General features: G+C 39.7%; 1 protein-coding gene across 1 annotated transcript in view; it reads left to right on the top strand.

Annotated features, from left to right (window-relative positions):
- The window catches only part of TET2 (tet methylcytosine dioxygenase 2), a 74250-nt gene extending 56643 nt beyond the window's left edge, over nt 1-17607 (top strand). Inside the window, exons 4-10 of the mRNA XM_055698960.1 lie at nt 2590-2683; nt 3814-4022; nt 4839-4989; nt 7160-7249; nt 9788-9925; nt 11316-11676; nt 12890-17607. Coding sequence (XP_055554935.1) covers nt 2590-2683; nt 3814-4022; nt 4839-4989; nt 7160-7249; nt 9788-9925; nt 11316-11676; nt 12890-14295 — 2449 coding nt within the window. The 3' untranslated portion in view covers nt 14296-17607. The remainder of the gene's footprint in view (nt 1-2589; nt 2684-3813; nt 4023-4838; nt 4990-7159; nt 7250-9787; nt 9926-11315; nt 11677-12889) is intronic.
- Nucleotides 17608-18183: the final 576 nt, after the last annotated feature.

The following is an 18183-nucleotide window of genomic DNA, read 5'->3' as shown; positions in this document are numbered from 1 at the left end:
AGGAGCAGCATTTCTTAGCAAGGTCTGTCAGCTTGTGCTCATCACTGCACAACCATGGGCCACTTAGGATTTGCCCTAATAATCCAAAACCCTTTGGATTACCTCTAAATCCTAAGGTCCTTTCTCTTTCTTTGAATCTCCTTCCCTGTGACTCCTGTGCGGGGCTTGCCCCAATACTTGTTTTCAGCTTTGTGAGCACCTTGAATGCATGTAAGCTACATAAATTAGCTTCTTCCTGTGAAGAGGGAGTGAACACTGACTCTCCTGAGAAGCTTCTTACAATTTGTTATCTCCATAGCTCTCATTGACTGGTTAATTCTTTAGTATTTACAAATAAATAAATAAAAGGAAAGTCATTCATGTCATGATGTCAATTATTAGAGATGAAACTTTTTTCATTTCTTTACTTTGGAATGTAGTTTTTCATCCTTAATATTGACCTCACCTTTTTTCTTTTTTTTTTCTTTTTTTTCTTTTTTTTTTTTTTGCATTTAATTTCATTTCATGTTGGCAGAAGGAAATCCTGAGAGATTATAGATAACATGCATCTACTCAGCCAGGTTCAGCAGAGTATAGCAGCAGCCACTTGAACAATGGCTAGTTTTCAACTGTTCATATGGTATGAACTGTGTGATTCTCTGACTGAAGAACTTCAGAACTCTTCCTCGTTAGTTAATTTTGTATCCCCAAGTTAAAAAAGCACTGAACTATAAAAATACTCTCAAGCACATGTGTGCAGTTGGTGACACTAATAACATTTGAAGCACTTTTAAACAGGCTTCCATGAATTGACTTTTAAGGTATCAGCACTGCCAAACACACCAGGATTGGGGTTTAGACTTGCAGTTAATATTTTAGCTGTACCAGAACAAATTTCTTGCAGGATCCATGATGGATACATACATTTTACCTCTTTCTTCTCCCAATCCTACTTCACACTCAGTGAGTTTTGCTCTGGTTTTAAAGCCAATCAGCACTGGCCTAAAAGCAAGCATGACAAACATCAGGCACAAATTCTTTTGTGACAGTGGAAAAGATTTGAGACAAAGTCCATTTCATTTGCAGTGTGTAACATACAATGTATTTTTATAGCGGCATCTGCACAGTTGTCCTGCGGTCCAGATTAGCAAAATAATAGAAAATGTTAAGTTTTTTAATTTATTTTTTTAAAAATGTGGTTAATTAAAGAAAGAAATGTATACTAACATCCAAGCCTAAGTAGGAAAAAGTGACCTAACAGTTGCCTGCAGAACATGTGTAGTACAAGTTGATTTTATTTGTATAATTTCCTGTGACACTGAAATTTCACAATGAGATCACATCTAAAAATAAGCATTCTTCATTTCCTTTACAGGACAGAAGTTTAAATACAAATATTTGCTCTTAAATATATCACCAAGATTTTAGTGCAAAAACAAGAGGGACAAAAGGTCAAAAGTTCTCAAGGCATCGTTAAATGTGTGCGCAACAGGAAGGAACTATCTTGATTGCTCTATAGGTAACAGGCAAAGAACAAGGAGATTGTGATTTAGTCCCCACACTTGGTTATTTAAAAAAAAAAAAAAAAAGTTATGCCAATGAAAGCATCAGAATTCAAGAAATAGTGATGGAAATGCAATTTCTCTGGTCCCCAAAATGCAGCCAAGTCAACACGGTAGCTGGATCTGTAATGTTGCAGACCCTGCAGTTTCTAATGCACGACCTCACCTGAGACCTGGTGCGCTCTAGGGCTCAGCAGTGGGCACCCCCCACCTGCAGCAGCCCAAGGAGAGGCCTGGCCAGAGAACATGCCTGGAAATGGCTTAACAGGTCTGATGCTTTTTATTGATTCAAGATTTGCTTCACTTAGCACTTGCTGCATATTTCTACCTGGTCCATCAAAGGACATGGAAAGTGAATCCCATTTGCTCTGGGCAAGAGCACTACTTGCATGTGGGGCTAGATTCTGCCTTGATGGCATAATCTCCTTGATTAAATGCTTCAGCAAGAGCTGAGCTTACCCGCTTCAGTCTCAGAAAGTCACAAACGGCATCATTTGAGGGCACCTGGTGTTCCCAATGCCATATAGAAGTCAGGCAGAAGTAAATAAGTAATGTTTTATGAGCAGATGATAAAGGAAATTAATCACAACTTAACTGATTCACACTGTATCCAAACCAGAAACAAGCACAGAAAATTAATAATGAATACTGCATGCCAGCTGTTCCGTGACAACATAATTATATACATTTCAGAGTAACAACTTTAACCCAGAAATTAAAGAAAAATGTGAAATTCATGCCCAAAATAGACAGACTTAAAGTCCACTTTTCAAAATTTCATCTATAAATTCTCTACAGCAACAGTTAAAAGATTTGGGAATATTAATGTGATATGGATCATTTTTACTCATGCATGATGAGTTAAAGACATTTGCCCCTTTCAACATATCAATCCACCACTATAATAAAATCAGCAAGATAAACCGCATTGCACATCCCTCCCCCTGTAATACTCAGTGTTTAAGACTAGCAAATGTGCTCCATTCTTTTCAGTGTTCATGCAGAACCAAATGAATCTCCTTACTGTACATATTTTTGTTTGTTTAAGATTTGGACAGAAGGGTAAAGCTATAAGGATTGAGAGGGTTGTCTACACTGGGAAAGAAGGCAAAAGTTCTCAAGGATGTCCAATTGCTAAATGGGTAAGTGATGTACACAAATGTTAAGACTAATCTAGTTCAGTATGATGGTTCATGTAAGCAGACAGCAGTGACATGTCCTGTTAGCTGACACTGTGAAATTTAATATAACCCAACAGCAGCAGTACCACAGGGTGCCTGTAGCCTGCTCCCACCCCTGTCTCTCACACTCCGTTTACTTGTTGCACAGAAAATGGCAAGAATAAAATTTGGCTTAAAGATATGAAAACCTGAGAAGGAAGGCAGCTTCACTTAGATTTAAGATTGACACCACCATACGTTCTTATTGCTGTTTAATTGTAGCTTACAAGTAAGTCCAATAAGTGCACTCCCAGTTCAAGAGGGTCCTTAGGACACCCTCGTAGCAAACACTGTCATACTTTGGCAGAAATTACCAAGTAGTTTGGGTAGGCTCATGAAATATACAGGATGAGGAAAAACTGATACATGATTATAGTCTTTATGCATGCCAGACTGCACCTTTTTTTTCAGCAATACCCACAGTAGCACAAGCACTGAGAAGGACAGTCTTATTTGAACAACATCTGCTGCTTTCCTCTCATCGCTGTAATCGTTGTATGTAGCAAGGGCAGGTCACAAAACTGAGTGGCTCGCTGATCGTGGGTTTAACTGCTTAGGTTTGTGAGGGAAGGGGAGAGATCTCCCATGTCCAGTTATTTAGTCCCCGCCTTTCCCTGCACAGCTCCTGCCCCTAAGCACAGGTGTCCACCATCCAGCTCTGCGCAGGGAGGGATCTCGCTGCTCACTTCCTTTTGCCTACTAATTGAACCGGGCCGCTTGTACCGTAGTGCAGGTTCAGTAGAGGATTCCTGCTGAAGCAGAGCACGTGGCGTACCTTTACAAAGCTGGTTTCCACCACCATGGCTTTCCATGCCAGCAGTCAAGTTTAGCCACTTAAGAGTCAGCTTCATTAAACAGAAAGGGTAGCCCTGGCCCAGATCATTAAATGAGAAAAATGGAACAAGTTGCCAGAAACAAAGAGGAAGACAGCAGCAGAAGTAACCTCCCCACACATGCACTAATGCTGAGGTTTCCTACTCTCTTGTTCTTCACATTAAGAAACGCATTGTTTGTGTTGGGGCTCCGGGGTGTGTGTGTTGCTGTGCATGCAGGTAGTCCGCAGAAGCAGTCAGGAGGAAAAGCTACTCTGCTTGGTGCGTGAGCGAGCGGGCCACACGTGTGAGACGGCTGTGATCGTGATTCTTATCCTGGTCTGGGAGGGAATCCCCACAAGCCTAGCCGACAAGCTCTACTCTGAACTCACGGACACCCTGAGGAAGTATGGCACACTCACGAACCGGCGGTGTGCCCTGAATGAAGAGTAAGTGGAACAAAGTGTATGCTCGTCCATCTTGCAACCCCACCTTCTGCCTCAGACCTGGCACCCCCCATGATGCTATTACCCTGAAATACGCGTAACCTTTCCAACTGTCTCGGGCAGTTTGAAAATCCACAAACCTTGTGAGAAAAGCAAAGTAAATGTTCTTATAAATCAGGGAAAAACATGTTCCCGGAGTTGTGAAGCATCTCAGTATATTTAAAGGAAGAGATCTCAGCAGGGCCCAGGACAGCAGATACCTCAATCTTGAAATAAAAGCTAGATGCACTAAATCATATTGTAAGCCTACAGAAGCTAGCCTGAATCTAAATAAATTGCACTATATTGTTTTCCCATATCTTTCTGATAGCAAAGAACATTCAAACCAAAATTAACATGGGTATCACTGTAGGTTACTTTGGCTTCATGGCTAGAGTCATATTTCAGGAGTAACTGCTTAGCTGCTGTCAGAAGGCTCCCACATTCTTGCAAAGCCATCAGCGTGTGCCCCTTTCAGATACCATGACAATCACTACCTACCACGCAAACATTCCCTCTTTCGAGCAAAGCCAGGTTCCTCACAGAAGTGTAGAAACCCCATAGTCCTTGCTTTGCAACCATGAAATTATTAACTCCGATAAATTATTCACTCCGATAAATTCTTCTGTTATAATGCATATCCCTTCCTCTTTCATGTCTTCATTATTTACCAATGGAAGACAATCCAAGACGAATGATTCCCCAGAGCGCTGGCAGAATACTGATGCCCGCTGCAGGAGTGCCCCTTGCTGCTAACAGCCATATTCTCTTATTTTTCAGACGGACTTGTGCATGTCAAGGGCTGGACCCTGAAACTTGTGGTGCTTCATTTTCCTTTGGTTGCTCCTGGAGCATGTACTACAATGGTTGTAAGTTTGCCAGAAGCAAGATTCCAAGAAAGTTTAAGCTGATGGGGGATGACCCAAAAGAGGTTGGTGTCCATTTCTAAAATGAGCCTCATTTGCAAGGAAATGTTTTCTGTCACTCTGCAAACAGAGATACAGTACAAGAGACCAGGGGCCAGAGCCCTGCCTGAATGGCGTACATGTAGGGTAATTAAATAACTGCCAGACAAAACTGATTGATTCCAGTTGCTGAGCCAGCTGAATTGACTGTCCAAATTCTGACAGCTGGTAAAAGCCCTGAGACTTGAAACCATGTTTGCAGGCTTTCACAATTAGAGGAGAGGGCATGGCCTGAATAATTGTGGCTGCATTAGGTTTGCAATCGGGCATTCCCCGGTGGCGGAGCAGGAGGTTTACCAACTGAAGGCACATAACATTGCAACTGGGGACCAGAGCAGACTGCATGGAGACAAACATGATGAAACGCTGAGGTGACAATAGGAAGAAGAGGATGGGAAGTCTACATACAGTCCTTCCCCACTGAATAGTTTCCAGGCTGGGCTCTGTGCTACAGCAAACTGGCAACTGTTTAAAATGAGTCAGAGTAATTAAAAAAAACATTGACCTTAGCCCGGGCGCAAGATACCTGTGACATTACAACTGCAGCGACTCCTGGACACCTCTAGCTAGTCATGTGTCTGGGAGGCTCCAATGGCCCAGCCTGTTTTTTGGCAAGCACGTGCGGATTTAGTCCCTTGCTTGTGTACTGACACATCGGTCCACAACTTTCACTGTATCCTGGTGTCTTTCTTACACAAATCCAAGCATTTCTTTCATGTGATCAGACAGCCAGGTGCTTCTGCGTCCTATGGCCTGGGCTGACAATAGCACACTATTTAGAATATCATCATAATTAACACACAGTTTTCCCACATTCCCCACTGCTCTTCTCTGACCCTAAAAATTACAGAATAGCTCTCCTTAAATCATGCTGTGACACAAAGCCTTCTTTATCATAGCCTGCAGTCCTAAACCCCCTAAATTTTCTAAGCTGGGTACCTGGCCAGAGTCTACCATGCCACGCTTCCAGCTTACGTTCTTGGACTTACTTCCCGTGGCAGCCAGATCTGGGCAGGGAAGATGCTTTTACACTCCAGTCTTATTCCCACACAAAGCCGGGGGCAGCCAAAGCATGCATCGAGACCAGCGGCTGGGTCCCATAGCGCTGACACAGTTATAGACAAAGCAAATAGGATCCTCTCCAATGAAAACCAGAAGTAGCATTTACAAATGGTAACCTACAGGCCATACAAAAGGTCCAAGTTCTAGCAGCAGCCACAAGGTCACAGCAAGTTATTTTTGACAAATTCATAACGTCATTTTGGAATCCCAATCTCGGATATAGTCCCATAGTAGGAAATACAAACTTTTAACGCATGAAACACATCTCTCAAACCCATAGGTTTTTCACAGCCATTCACATGCTCCTATAATAGAAAAACTCCTAAAACCAAGTATACCACTCCAGTATGCCACTGTTCTTTATGCACTTGAAATTAAAAATAAGGGCCTCGTCTAAGCAAGTTTTTGAATTTGGGATTCTCGTCCTAAGAGGATGGGAACAACTTTGGGGAATGTTATTGGAGTACTTAATTTTTAAAGAACCCTTCATATTCAGAGCTCCTTCAAGAAGAGATGTGGTCATTCTTATGTCCGTATCACTAGACACATCCACAGTTCTTCAGTGCTTAAGAACTGGGAACTTTCTGAAGTATTTACATAATTTTAAATTGCTGCATGAAAAGGTATTTCACTGCATTGAAGCGCTGTCGTTGCAATGTGCAAAACCCTTAAATTAAATGGACGGACCATTCTGATATTTTTTCTCTCAAACCTTCTGAAGAGTACTACTTTTCCCAAAACTCCAATAGGGAAAATAATGAGGATCATCATACTTGGATCTAAAAAATCTCCATGTTACAGCATGTGATTCTTCTTCACATAAACCAGATTTATAGTATGTGATGTCCTCTTGCAAGGATCACACCATACTGCTTTACTGCATCACTTTTTAAAGGGTGTGAAACAGTAAAATTAAAAGAAGATTCACAACAGTTACTGTCTAAACAAGAATGATAATGATCTAGGCCTTTACACAAGTAGCAGTGTGAACATAATTGTGTAAAGACCTTCACTTCTTAGATCCCCTACATACAGCATGGAAATGTCATTGAACTCTATTTCATCTCCTAACAGGAAGAAAAACTAGAATCCAATTTGCAGAATCTGTCAACCCTTATGGCACCTACCTACAAGAAGCTTGCACCTGATGCATATAACAACCAGGTATGCTGGGGAAAAAAGGAACTGGAGCAGTCATGCAAATAATCTGATTTTTACCATGCTTCTCAATGCTTCAGTCTTGCACCAAACCATTATGTACTTTTTGTGCCAGCATTTCTTTGACATCAGAGTAAAGATGAATGGAAATCAGCAATTCCACTTAAAATGCTTTCAAAAGTAAAACTAGCAGAATTTGGTCCACTAAATAGAACTAATCGTTTCACCTATATCAACACAATAAAATTGCTTCACACTTGAGCAGAACTCTTTAGCTCTACAACACAAATTTCTGAATTTAATGAGTCACCAGCCTATCTAGCAAAACAGCCATGACGATGGTGTGAGATTGGCAACAGTGCCAGAAGGCAGAGTCCTGAAGCCACAGTTTCAGTTCTGCTCTCTCAAGTGGCAGATTAATTTTCTTTTCTCCAAAACAGCCATTACAAGCATACTTTTAAAGCAAAGTTTCATACTTGAACACACTCAGCCCTGCATATGCACACAAGTGCTTGCACCAGCCTCCCTGCATGAGGGGATCATGCGCGCATATTTTTTGTGAAGCAGTGTTCACAGATAGTAGCACATTCAAAGCTTTTATGAGGTTCCCAGTGTGGCTGTCTCTCAGCTGCACTCCTTTACCAAATGTCTTTCAGACATTTGCATCAAAATTTGATAGCATAGCCCTTGCAGACATGTAACTATTGGCCTTCGTTTTCATTGCTCTGGTTCACTTTTAGAAAGTCAAAGAACTGACAGTCTCCAAACTACTGCAAACTATGACATCTTCTTTTTTGCCTGTTGACAGCATTATGCTGTAGCAACCAGCACAAGACATTTTCAACTGTAATGGAAACAATAAACTAACCAAACCTGTCCATTTTTATTTGCATAAAACTCACTCTTTACTGCATATTTAGTAGCAACTAGATAGGGTAAGCAAATTCAGTACGGACTTACCCAATTTCACTTACCTGATCAGATAATGTTTGGAGGCTTATTGTGGAGGAAGCTGTGGCCATGTGCCCACTAGCTCTGGTTATCTGTCCAAATATCTGAGAGACATTCTGCAAGAGAGGAAAGAAAGAGGAAGAAAAAAAAAATGAGGGGGTGGTGAACAGTAAAATGGTTCTTGGCTTGGGCAACTTTTCTTTTCCCACAAAAATTCACAAAAGAACTTTTATCCATGTAAGCCATGGTCCTGTCTGACACTTGTTGAAAATAAATGCTTTTACAAGTTTCAATTTTTACCTTGTGCAATAAGCCATGTGTATAGTTTGGCCTGTTTCACGAGTTTCGTGCAGACCTTGTATTTGTGTGGAAACCCTGGGCAAGCTACTGCCAGTGGTTTTAAAGAGGCCTGGTTTGTATGGTATTGTAAAAGGTTCTAAAACCAAAAAGCCCTAAAATCAATCCCCCTTTGAATCCTGAAAAGAAATTCCAGATTCCCAGATTTATTCTAACCCAAGTCTGGATTGCTACTGGGTTAAAATCTAGCATTGGGAAGGGTCTGGTTTTCCAACTGGATCCAACAGAAGGTCTCGGAGAACAGTTGCACAAGAATACTTCAAGCAGACACTTACAGTATGGCTAACATTTCAGACCACTCTAGTTTAATTCCAAAGAAGTTTTCATGCTTCAAGTTTTGTTCTGCTTTTATTTTCAGATTCCAGGGAAGTAAATATCCCAGATCTTAAAAATATGTGAGCAAACTAGTCATCTTTTTAGTGATCTTGGATCAAGACTTGGCAAAACCTCTAATTTCACCCTAACTTAAAATGGGATCCATTAAGTTCCATTCAGAATTGCATTCACTTGAAAGGTTCAGGAATTTTGGCAAAGCATTTTACAAATGTGGTTTTATTTTTCATTTTCTAAATAAAATCTGAAACTGTCATTTGTCTCAGGCTTGATCTTCCATTACAGAATTCTTTCTTTTTGTGTAAGGTTTATTGTTGTATTATGAACTCTTGTAAAGCTGCTTAGTAGTGAGCGCATGGGTAGAAGGCACTGTCTTGACTGAATTCTATCTCTTTTTCATCTTTTTCATGTACTTAAGTCCTCGTGAAATATATGTTTAGCATGCCAAAATATCACAAATCAAAAAGCAAATTATTATTTTTCATGAAGTCATTCTGAAGTCAGTTTTCTAAAGCCATTTTCCCTTAATAGCTTGGTATATTTCCAGTCTACACAAACACATCACTCTTACCGTGCCAGATGCTGAAACCATGCACTGCATTTGTCATGTAAAAACACCAACCACTGGCAGAGAATCAAAAGTAACACGCAAGGAAAAGTATTGTTGGCTAATTTCACCATCACGCCAGAGACAGAAGGTAACAGAGAACAAAGCAGCAAGGAATGAAGTATCGATATGGAATTGCCATCAAATTGCTTGATTTTATTTGCCTTCAAGATCCGTATGTTGCCACCTCCAAGATGTTAGGAGGCTTGCATGTTGTCACAGTGGAGCGTTCAGTGCTAATTCCATGTGCTGAAACATCCAGTTGAGTTGAAGTGGTACCTGTCATCTCTTTCCAGATAGAGTATGAACACAGAGCACCTGAGTGTCGCTTGGGTTTAAAAGAAGGTCGCCCATTCTCAGGGGTTACTGCCTGCCTGGATTTTTGCGCTCATGCTCACAGAGACTTGCACAATATGCAGAACGGGAGTACATTGGTAAGTCCATGATGCATATAACCTCGTTACTCCAGCACCAATTTCATACATTTAATTCATTATCCCCCGTCTGTTTAAATTTATACTTGCATAACACAGATTGCTAAAAAAGGAATATTAAGCAGTAATTCAGCTAACTTATTACCCCCTACACAATTTTTCATTCAAATGAATGCAACTTTTGGTCTATTAAAGAAACGTTTAATATAAAACTGGTAAAAGCAAAACCATGGTGACAATGGTCTCAACAGGGCTGAAATGCCTGTTTCAGTGTTCCTGGCACAGTAGTTTATATTTATCCTCTCGAAAGACTCTTTTTCTAACAACTTTGGATTATATCTTCTAATAAAATAAAAACGGAAACAAATAACTTCTTTCCAGGAGAGTTTTGGAAGTTGTGAATTTCATTCCTGCTTGGGATGACCAGAAAGCCTGCAAGCCTTGGCATCCTTTGTATTGTACATGCACCCTTTACTCTCTTCAGTTCTGGTCTCTAGCATGTACAGCAAACGTTCTGCAGAAGATACCAGAAAAATGCGCTGGTTTTCATTGAGTATTGGATTATTTCTGTTCCCTGCCTACTCTCTCTGTGACAATACATTTGGGGTAAACATGAGAAAGAATAATCGTAATTACGACCAAAGAGACTACCTACATTTTACTTCTAACTGAATTTTTCCAGTTTCCAGGGTCTGACTTAATTGTCAAGTCCACCACCACCAATACAATATGTATTTCTAGCTGAGCTTTCTTCCTAAAAACTGGCTGATGCAATGGTTTTGCTACAGAATATGTCTGTATCAGCATCTTTTTCCACTGAGATCCTCCCAATACCTGTTTTAGCTGGAGCTAATACAATTAGTATGCTGCATGACACAACAGTAACTTCCTTAAATCTTATTAAATTACAGTGACTTGCTCCTTTGCAAAGTTCTGGAAGCTGCCATTGTAAGGGGGTGTGAGACACAATGGCAGTTATGTTACATTGCACAGTATTTGTAATAGGTAGCTAGCTAACATATTATAGTGAAAAAATCTTCAGCAAGTGCAAAGTCCCAGGTTCCACTGTTTTAGCTCTCTAGCCATGGTACGATGCATCACGGTTTATTTTACATTAGGGTAGTCCCTAACTATACTGTCCAGTTCACCACAAGTACAAGAAATAGCTACGTATACCTTCTGTTTCTATTAACGTTGTCCAACAGAGCAATGGAAGAAATGAAATTGCAGGCTTGTTGTGACATGCATAAATTGCACAGAAACTTACAAATGGCTTGCCAGATGCTGACGCTGACAGTGGCAGGGCAGGGTCAAATGCACAGGCTAGTATTTCAGATCTCCTCTTCTCAGACTGGTTTGAGAAAGTTACTCTAACACAACTTTCCAACAGGTTTGCACACTAACTAGAGAAGACAATCGTGAAATTGGCCAAACACCAGAAGACGAGCAGCTCCACGTGCTCCCGTTATACAAAGTCTCTGATGTGGATGAGTTCGGAAGCACTGAAGGCCAGGAGGAGAAGAAGAGGAATGGCAGCATCCAGGTCCTTACCTCCTTTCGCCGAAAAGTAAGGATGTTAGCAGAGCCCGTTAAGACGTGTCGGCAAAGGAAGCTAGAAGCAAAGAAAGCAGCTGCAGAAAAGCTTTCCTCTTTGGAGAATGGGTCTAGCAAAGCTGAAAGAGATAAGACTGCTGCAGCACGCAACAAGCAAGGCAACTCTGAGGCGGCAGGTCATGCAAAGCAGCTAGCAGGTAAACACGTGAATCTGATGGGGATCTTTATCAACAGTGGTAAGCTTCCTAGAAATCAGGGACATTTATAATGAGTCTCAAGAAAACCATTATTCTCAGCCCAAGAACATTTTAAAGTAAAAAGGAAAGAGAATTCTTGAAAGTAAATATCAATATTGTATATTTCTGATAGAAATCTGGTGCTTTTGCAAACTCTGCTTGCCATCCAGTGTAATGTAAAGTACCTTTAAAAGACTAGTAGTGCTAGAAACCATGAAGACAAGTGTGGGATGCTGCTGCCAAAGAAAGAATGACCTACACATCACTCACTGTTTGCCACTGTTACAGAGAACCTCCTAATTTGAGGGGGATTCAAGCCTAACCTTGTTACCACCATTCGCGCTCTGCTTCAAGACCAAAAGTAGAACAGGTTTTTCCATAGCAGAGTAAGAGTTTAAAAATCCACTTAACAAGCCCTGGCAGCTTTCATCAGTAGATTTGAGAGTCCTGAGTAAAGCAGTTCATCGTGACTGTTTTATTGTTACAGCAAGTTTCTTAGAGAGGAAAAGAGCCATATACCCAAGGGCACCCAGAAGGTCACTGAAATGCCTATGAATAGAAGTCAGCTGTCCCATGACCCAGGCTAGGGTTGTAACCATTAAACAATGCCATTTCACTTTAGTGAATGATGGTTTTGCTCATACGTCTTCAGTTAATCTCACTTGTTACTGAACTGTTCTATCAGTGAATGTCACTGTTGGTTTTCTGCATAAAGCTAGGGAAACTTTTTTGAGAGAATTCTATTAATATAGATGAGAAGAATTATTTATTCTTGGGGAAAAGAAGGTCACCTTGTGCATGGCTGTTTGGGAGCGCTTTGATGCTGCGTTTTATGGGCTACTTAAATGATGATTCAACTCTTTGGATTTTGTTCATGTGACTCTGAACAGATTGCACTGTCTTCTTTTTCCCCATTGCCACTAGCATCTGATCTCACTGGATATGTGCCAAAATGGATGAGTAGCCCTAGTATTTATTCAGCATCTTCAAGGATGGTATTTGAGATATGAGAAAGGGAACCTCTGTTAATGTATCATGTGATACACTTTCCTTAGAAATTTTAACGATATGTATCATGAAAAGTCTATAAAGTATGCAGTTTGTTGGTTTGGTGTGGTTTTTTTTTTAGAAAAAGCTTGTTTGTTGTGTGTTTTTTTTCTTTTCACATCTACAGATCTTTTACGTCTTTCAGGACCAGCCACACAACAACAGCAGCAGCAGCATCCACAGCGCACTCTCCCTAACCCTCAGTCAAATCCCGTTAACTCTTACTCGGGTTCAGGTTCTGCAAATCTCTATGTAAGGTTGCCTAATCCAGCCAGTGCTTATCCAAGCTCTTCATACACTTCAGATCCCTATGGAGGGTCCAGTCCCATGAACCTCTACACAACCTCATCACAGCCTGTGGGGTCATATTTGAATTCTTCCAGTCCCATGAACCCTTATTCAGGATCGTTAAGTCAAAATAACCAATATCCACCCTACCAATGCAATGGAAACATACCTATGGACAACTGCCCCTCTTACTTGGGCTCCTACCCTTCCCAGCATCAGCACGTGGACCTGTATAGTTGCCAGAGTCAAGAGCATATGTCTAAACTAAGCCTACCACCCATTCAAACATTATACCAGCACAGGTTTGGGAATAACCAGAATTTTGGTCCCAAGTACTTGAATTATGGAAACCAAAATATGCAGGTAGACTCCTTCAGTAATTGCACCATTAGACCAAATGTACACCACGTAGGGTCTTTTTCCTCTTACTCCACCCATGAGGCTGACGGCCATTTTATGGAGGTTGCTTCAAGGTTAAAATCCAATCTGAGTAATCCAAGCATGGATTATGCCTCCACGAGTAAAACCAGTGAACATCATCAAGTGCAACCCCCTCCACACTTAGCACATGATTACCATTCTGCTCCAAGTATGTTTAGTGGTCCTCCTAATTCACTGCACCTCCAAAATAAGGAGAGTGAAATGATTTCACATGCAGTTAACGGTTTGTCTAACATGCTTCCAGGTCAAAATCATGATAGGACTACTCCCCAGGGTGGTTTAGATAAAACTGAAGTGCTAAATCCAGAAAAAGCAGAGGATCCTGATGATGTCTGGTCAGATAGTGAACAGAGCTTTCTGGATCCAGAAATTGGAGGAGTAGCAGTTGCTCCATCTCATGGGTCAATTCTCATAGAGTGCGCAAAACGTGAGCTCCATGCAACGACTCCCTTAAAAAACCCCAACAGGAACCACCCCACCAGAATATCCCTTGTCTTTTACCAGCACAAGAGTATGAACGAGCCAAAACATGGTCTGGCTCTGTGGGAGGCAAAGATGGCTGAGAAGGCAAGAGAGAAGGAAGAGGAATGTGAAAAGTATGGTCCAGACTACGTGCCTCAGAAATCTTACGGCAAGAAAGCAAAGCGGGAGCCTGCTGAGCCACACGAACCCTCTGAGCCAACGTATGTGCGCTTCATCAAGTCTCTTGCACAAAGGACACTGTCGGTCACCACGGACTCCACAGTAACTACATCTCCATATGCCTTTACACGGGTTACAGGGCCTTACAACCGATATATCTAACTTCACACCTTTGTTGGTTACCTCATTTGAAAAAAACACCTTGTCAGTAGGATAGTTCTTTAGTTTTTGGGGAAGGCAAGGGTGGAGAAGAAAACAGTGTTTTTACGAAACTCATCAGTGGAAAAAGCCTCAGCACACCAGCAGAAAGAGGTAATCTCACTAGCGCACTTACTTTCCACTGATTTTTAAGTGGTCACAGATGGCATGTAGGAAACAAGACCAAAGCATCCTATGCAAAAACAAAAACAAAACAAAAAAAGTGTTTCACAATTTACATTTGAAAACACTGGCTCCATTACTGAAAGAGGTAATCTGCAAATGGATTATTTTTTTTTCTTACAGTTTTGCACATCTGTGGCCACTTTTAATGTCATCAAGTTTGCATAGTCATGGAACAGGAGCAAAAAAAACCCTAAAAAAATAATACTGTAGTATTACAACTGCAGGAATCTTAAAATAACATCTGGTGCTGAATCTATGATGTACTGAAATACTGGAAATATGGCTTTTTAACATGCAGTTTTTACTGTAATCTTATTAGTCTCTTGATTTTATTTAACAAAGTAGATAAGTATAATACATAATGAATAGACAGCAAAACACTGAATTTGTTTGGATATTCTAAAACCATGGTGCTATCTAAGAGAATGGTGTCTTTATTTTAACAGTCCAACAGTTAATGCCTTTATAACAAAATGTCAATGATGTAGTCAAATGTTCTTCAACAACAGGAGGACCTTTTCATTCATGTATGTATTGAATTTACCTGGTGTTAAAATAAGCTTACTTTTTAACATATGGGAATTACAAAGACCTCTGGATTTTGCTCATCCAGTCAAGTCCTAGAAAAGGACAATAAAATATATAGAGAGATATTTTTTTTTAAATAGTGTTTCAAAAGCACTTTGTCTACCTAAGCTTGGCAACTTGAACAATGCTAAGGTACTAAGACATTAAAAAAAAAAAAGTTTACTTTGATTTTAAAATGCAAAGATAATTTTTTTAAACTAAAAAAAGCTTTTAAATACTTTTGTTTTAGCCATGCATCTGCTAGTGGGCTACATATCCATTTTTAATACAGTCAGTTATGGTAAAAATGGGGCTTACTGGATATAAGGGAATACTTTAGTACACAAAACACATGTTTTTCTGGTGCTCATCTCACACAGCTATACTGTAAACTGTTTTCTACAATTATTATGACAAGTTCATTGCTCAAATATGTACAGTTTTAAGGAAAGAATTTTATATTAACCACAGGTAATAATTAGCAGCATGTAACAGACTTCAACTAATTAGCTTGAGCTTCTGCTGTTTTTAAAGACCTGTATGCTCTTCAAATATTGAATGGCAGACTGCTTTTGTGTTGATAATTATGTACATTGTGGTGTAAGTCATTTCTCGGTGCAAGTGTCCTCTTTTCCAGGAAGATTGAGCAGACTGATGCCTACACAAGATGAATGAAACAGGGTTAGTTCTGTGTGATTCCGTTGATTAAATAGAAAAAAAAAAAATAGGCAGCTGGCTTGCTGTGGTGGTTTTAAATCATTAATTTCTATTAAAAAAAAAAGCAGGAGAGTTGTATAGTAAATTAAATTGTAAACAAAACTTTTTTTAACGCAATGCTTTAGTATTTTAGTACTGTAAAAATATTAAATCTATATATATTTGGGTTTTGAGCTGAATTCACATCATGGTGCTACTCAGCCTGCTACAAATATATCATAATGTGAGCTAAAAAATACATTAAAAGGTTTGAGTGATGTTCCTAATTGTCATATACCTCAACACTAGTTTGGCAATAGGATATTGAACTGAGTATGAAAGTTTATATATTGTATACCATCTTTTTCCCCCAATAGCCTTTGAAAAAAAAAAACAAACAAAAAAATATAAAAAAAAATCTCTCAATACTTGACATTTTAGCAAGTATAACTTGAACTTCAACTTTTTTTTTTTTTTTTCCTAAAAATTCAGGGATATTTCAGCTCATGTTCTCCTATGCCAACGTGTCACCTGTGTGTATGTAAAGCTGATGTAGGTTAAATATATTATTCTTGGTTTTTTTGTTTTGTTTTGGGTTTTTTTCAGGGATTTAATGCTTTTCTTTTGAATCCCTTCTCTGATTTTTCTGTACATGTATTGGTGTAACTAAAACTAATTTTGTAAATTCATTAGCTTTTTATTGTCATGAAAGTGTTTAAGAGATTTAGAATGTTTTGCCTGTTTCAAATAAACAAAAACAAAGTAGAATGCACTGAGCTGATTAAAGGGAAAAACGTAAGGCAGGGGTTTGGCAAGTGACTGTTTGCTAGAGTTGTTCAAGTCACTCTCTAAACAAGGCTTCTTGGATACTGTAATGAATAAAATAAAATATAAAAAAGGTACAGTCTGTACAAGGGCTTCCCTAAACATACAAACCTCCATGTCCCAGATGTATCTTGTGCAATATACTGTAAGATTAAGTTTGGTCAAAAGAAATTTTGTCTAACAGAATCACAACCTAACTCGAGTAAATCAAAGGAGGCCTTTGGGTTTAATGGTCAAATATTTATTATGGCAATTTGGGGTTTTAATTTTCAGTCTGTGACTTTACCCACTGCATTGAAACAAAAGTTTCGCCTTTAAAAAAAAAAAAAGATGGTTATATGTCAGATTAATTAAATCATTATAAATCTTCATTTTTTCGGTGATTTTTTTTTTTAATTCCTATATTATTCATGTAATCCATAGTAGATGTTTGGTTAATATGCCATGCACCGTCATTTGCCAAACTGCTGGCAGCAGGAGCAGGAAGCTTAGCTGGTGAATCAGTTTTGTATTGTAAATACCCGAACTGTAATTTTTGGTGTACAGAACCCTGCCTCCGTTGGAACGAATGACAAAGCAGACATAAAATTGCTTGTATAGGATTATCAGGTTGACTATAGCCATACTTGAAGATGCTTCTGAGTGGTGTCAACTTTACTTGAATGAATTTTTCATCTTGATTGACGCACAGTGGTATAAAGTTCACTTCTAAAGCTGGTGGTTAACTTGTGTAGGAAACTTTAGCAGTTTGACACTAAGGTAATGAACTTCTGTGTGCATTTTCTATGCTTATGTTCTTTTTTTTTTTTTTTTACTTCAGTTTCATTCATTTTCATGAAATGTTTGGTATGTCTATAAAAAGAATCTGAGGATGGTTATAAATACTGTAAGTATTGTAATGTAATGCAGGTTATTTGAAAGCTGTTTATTATTATATCATTCCTGATAACGCTGAGATGTGGGTGTTTTTAATAAAATTTATATTTATTTAATGCACTCTAAGTCTGTCTTGCAGAACCTTGTCTTTCCTTGCCATTTTTATCAGCTGACAGAAAAGCCAGCACAGTGAAACATGGCCCCTAGTACCAGCCGCGGGTCAAGAGCCCCAGGAGAACTGGGCGATGGTTAGGGGGCCAGGAAAACTGCTAGCTTGGGGAACTTAGAGTTAAAACTGTTGAGAAACAGAGGAAGTTGCATACTTCAGCAGCTTAGAAATCAGTTGGATCGACTGACATACAAGCACAACCCAAACTTTTCAACGAAGCAGGCCCACACACCCACACGGGTTTAGCCCACCTCCATCTTCCCCGACTTCATCACACTCAAATGAAATGCATCGCTAGGAACTTCAAAACAGGAGATCTAGACATCATATTTATTCCTAATTCTGCTTTGACTCCTTTGACTCTTGCTTCTAACGGGCTGGGACACCAGCTACAAAGCCCAGGCTACTGCTCAATAAAACCTGTGTTTAAAGTGAAGGCGGGTGGCATTTTTATGGGCAGGAGAAGGGTGCAGAGCATCACTGCTGTTTTCCTGCTAGTGTTTGTGGACACAGATGAATATGGCATATTCACT

This window comes from Falco cherrug, chromosome 1 (assembly GCF_023634085.1).
Source record: "Falco cherrug isolate bFalChe1 chromosome 1, bFalChe1.pri, whole genome shotgun sequence".
NCBI classification, from domain to species: Eukaryota; Metazoa; Chordata; class Aves; order Falconiformes; family Falconidae; genus Falco; species Falco cherrug.
Note: the sequence above shows the minus strand (reverse complement) of the source record. Positions and strands in the feature narration are given on the sequence as shown.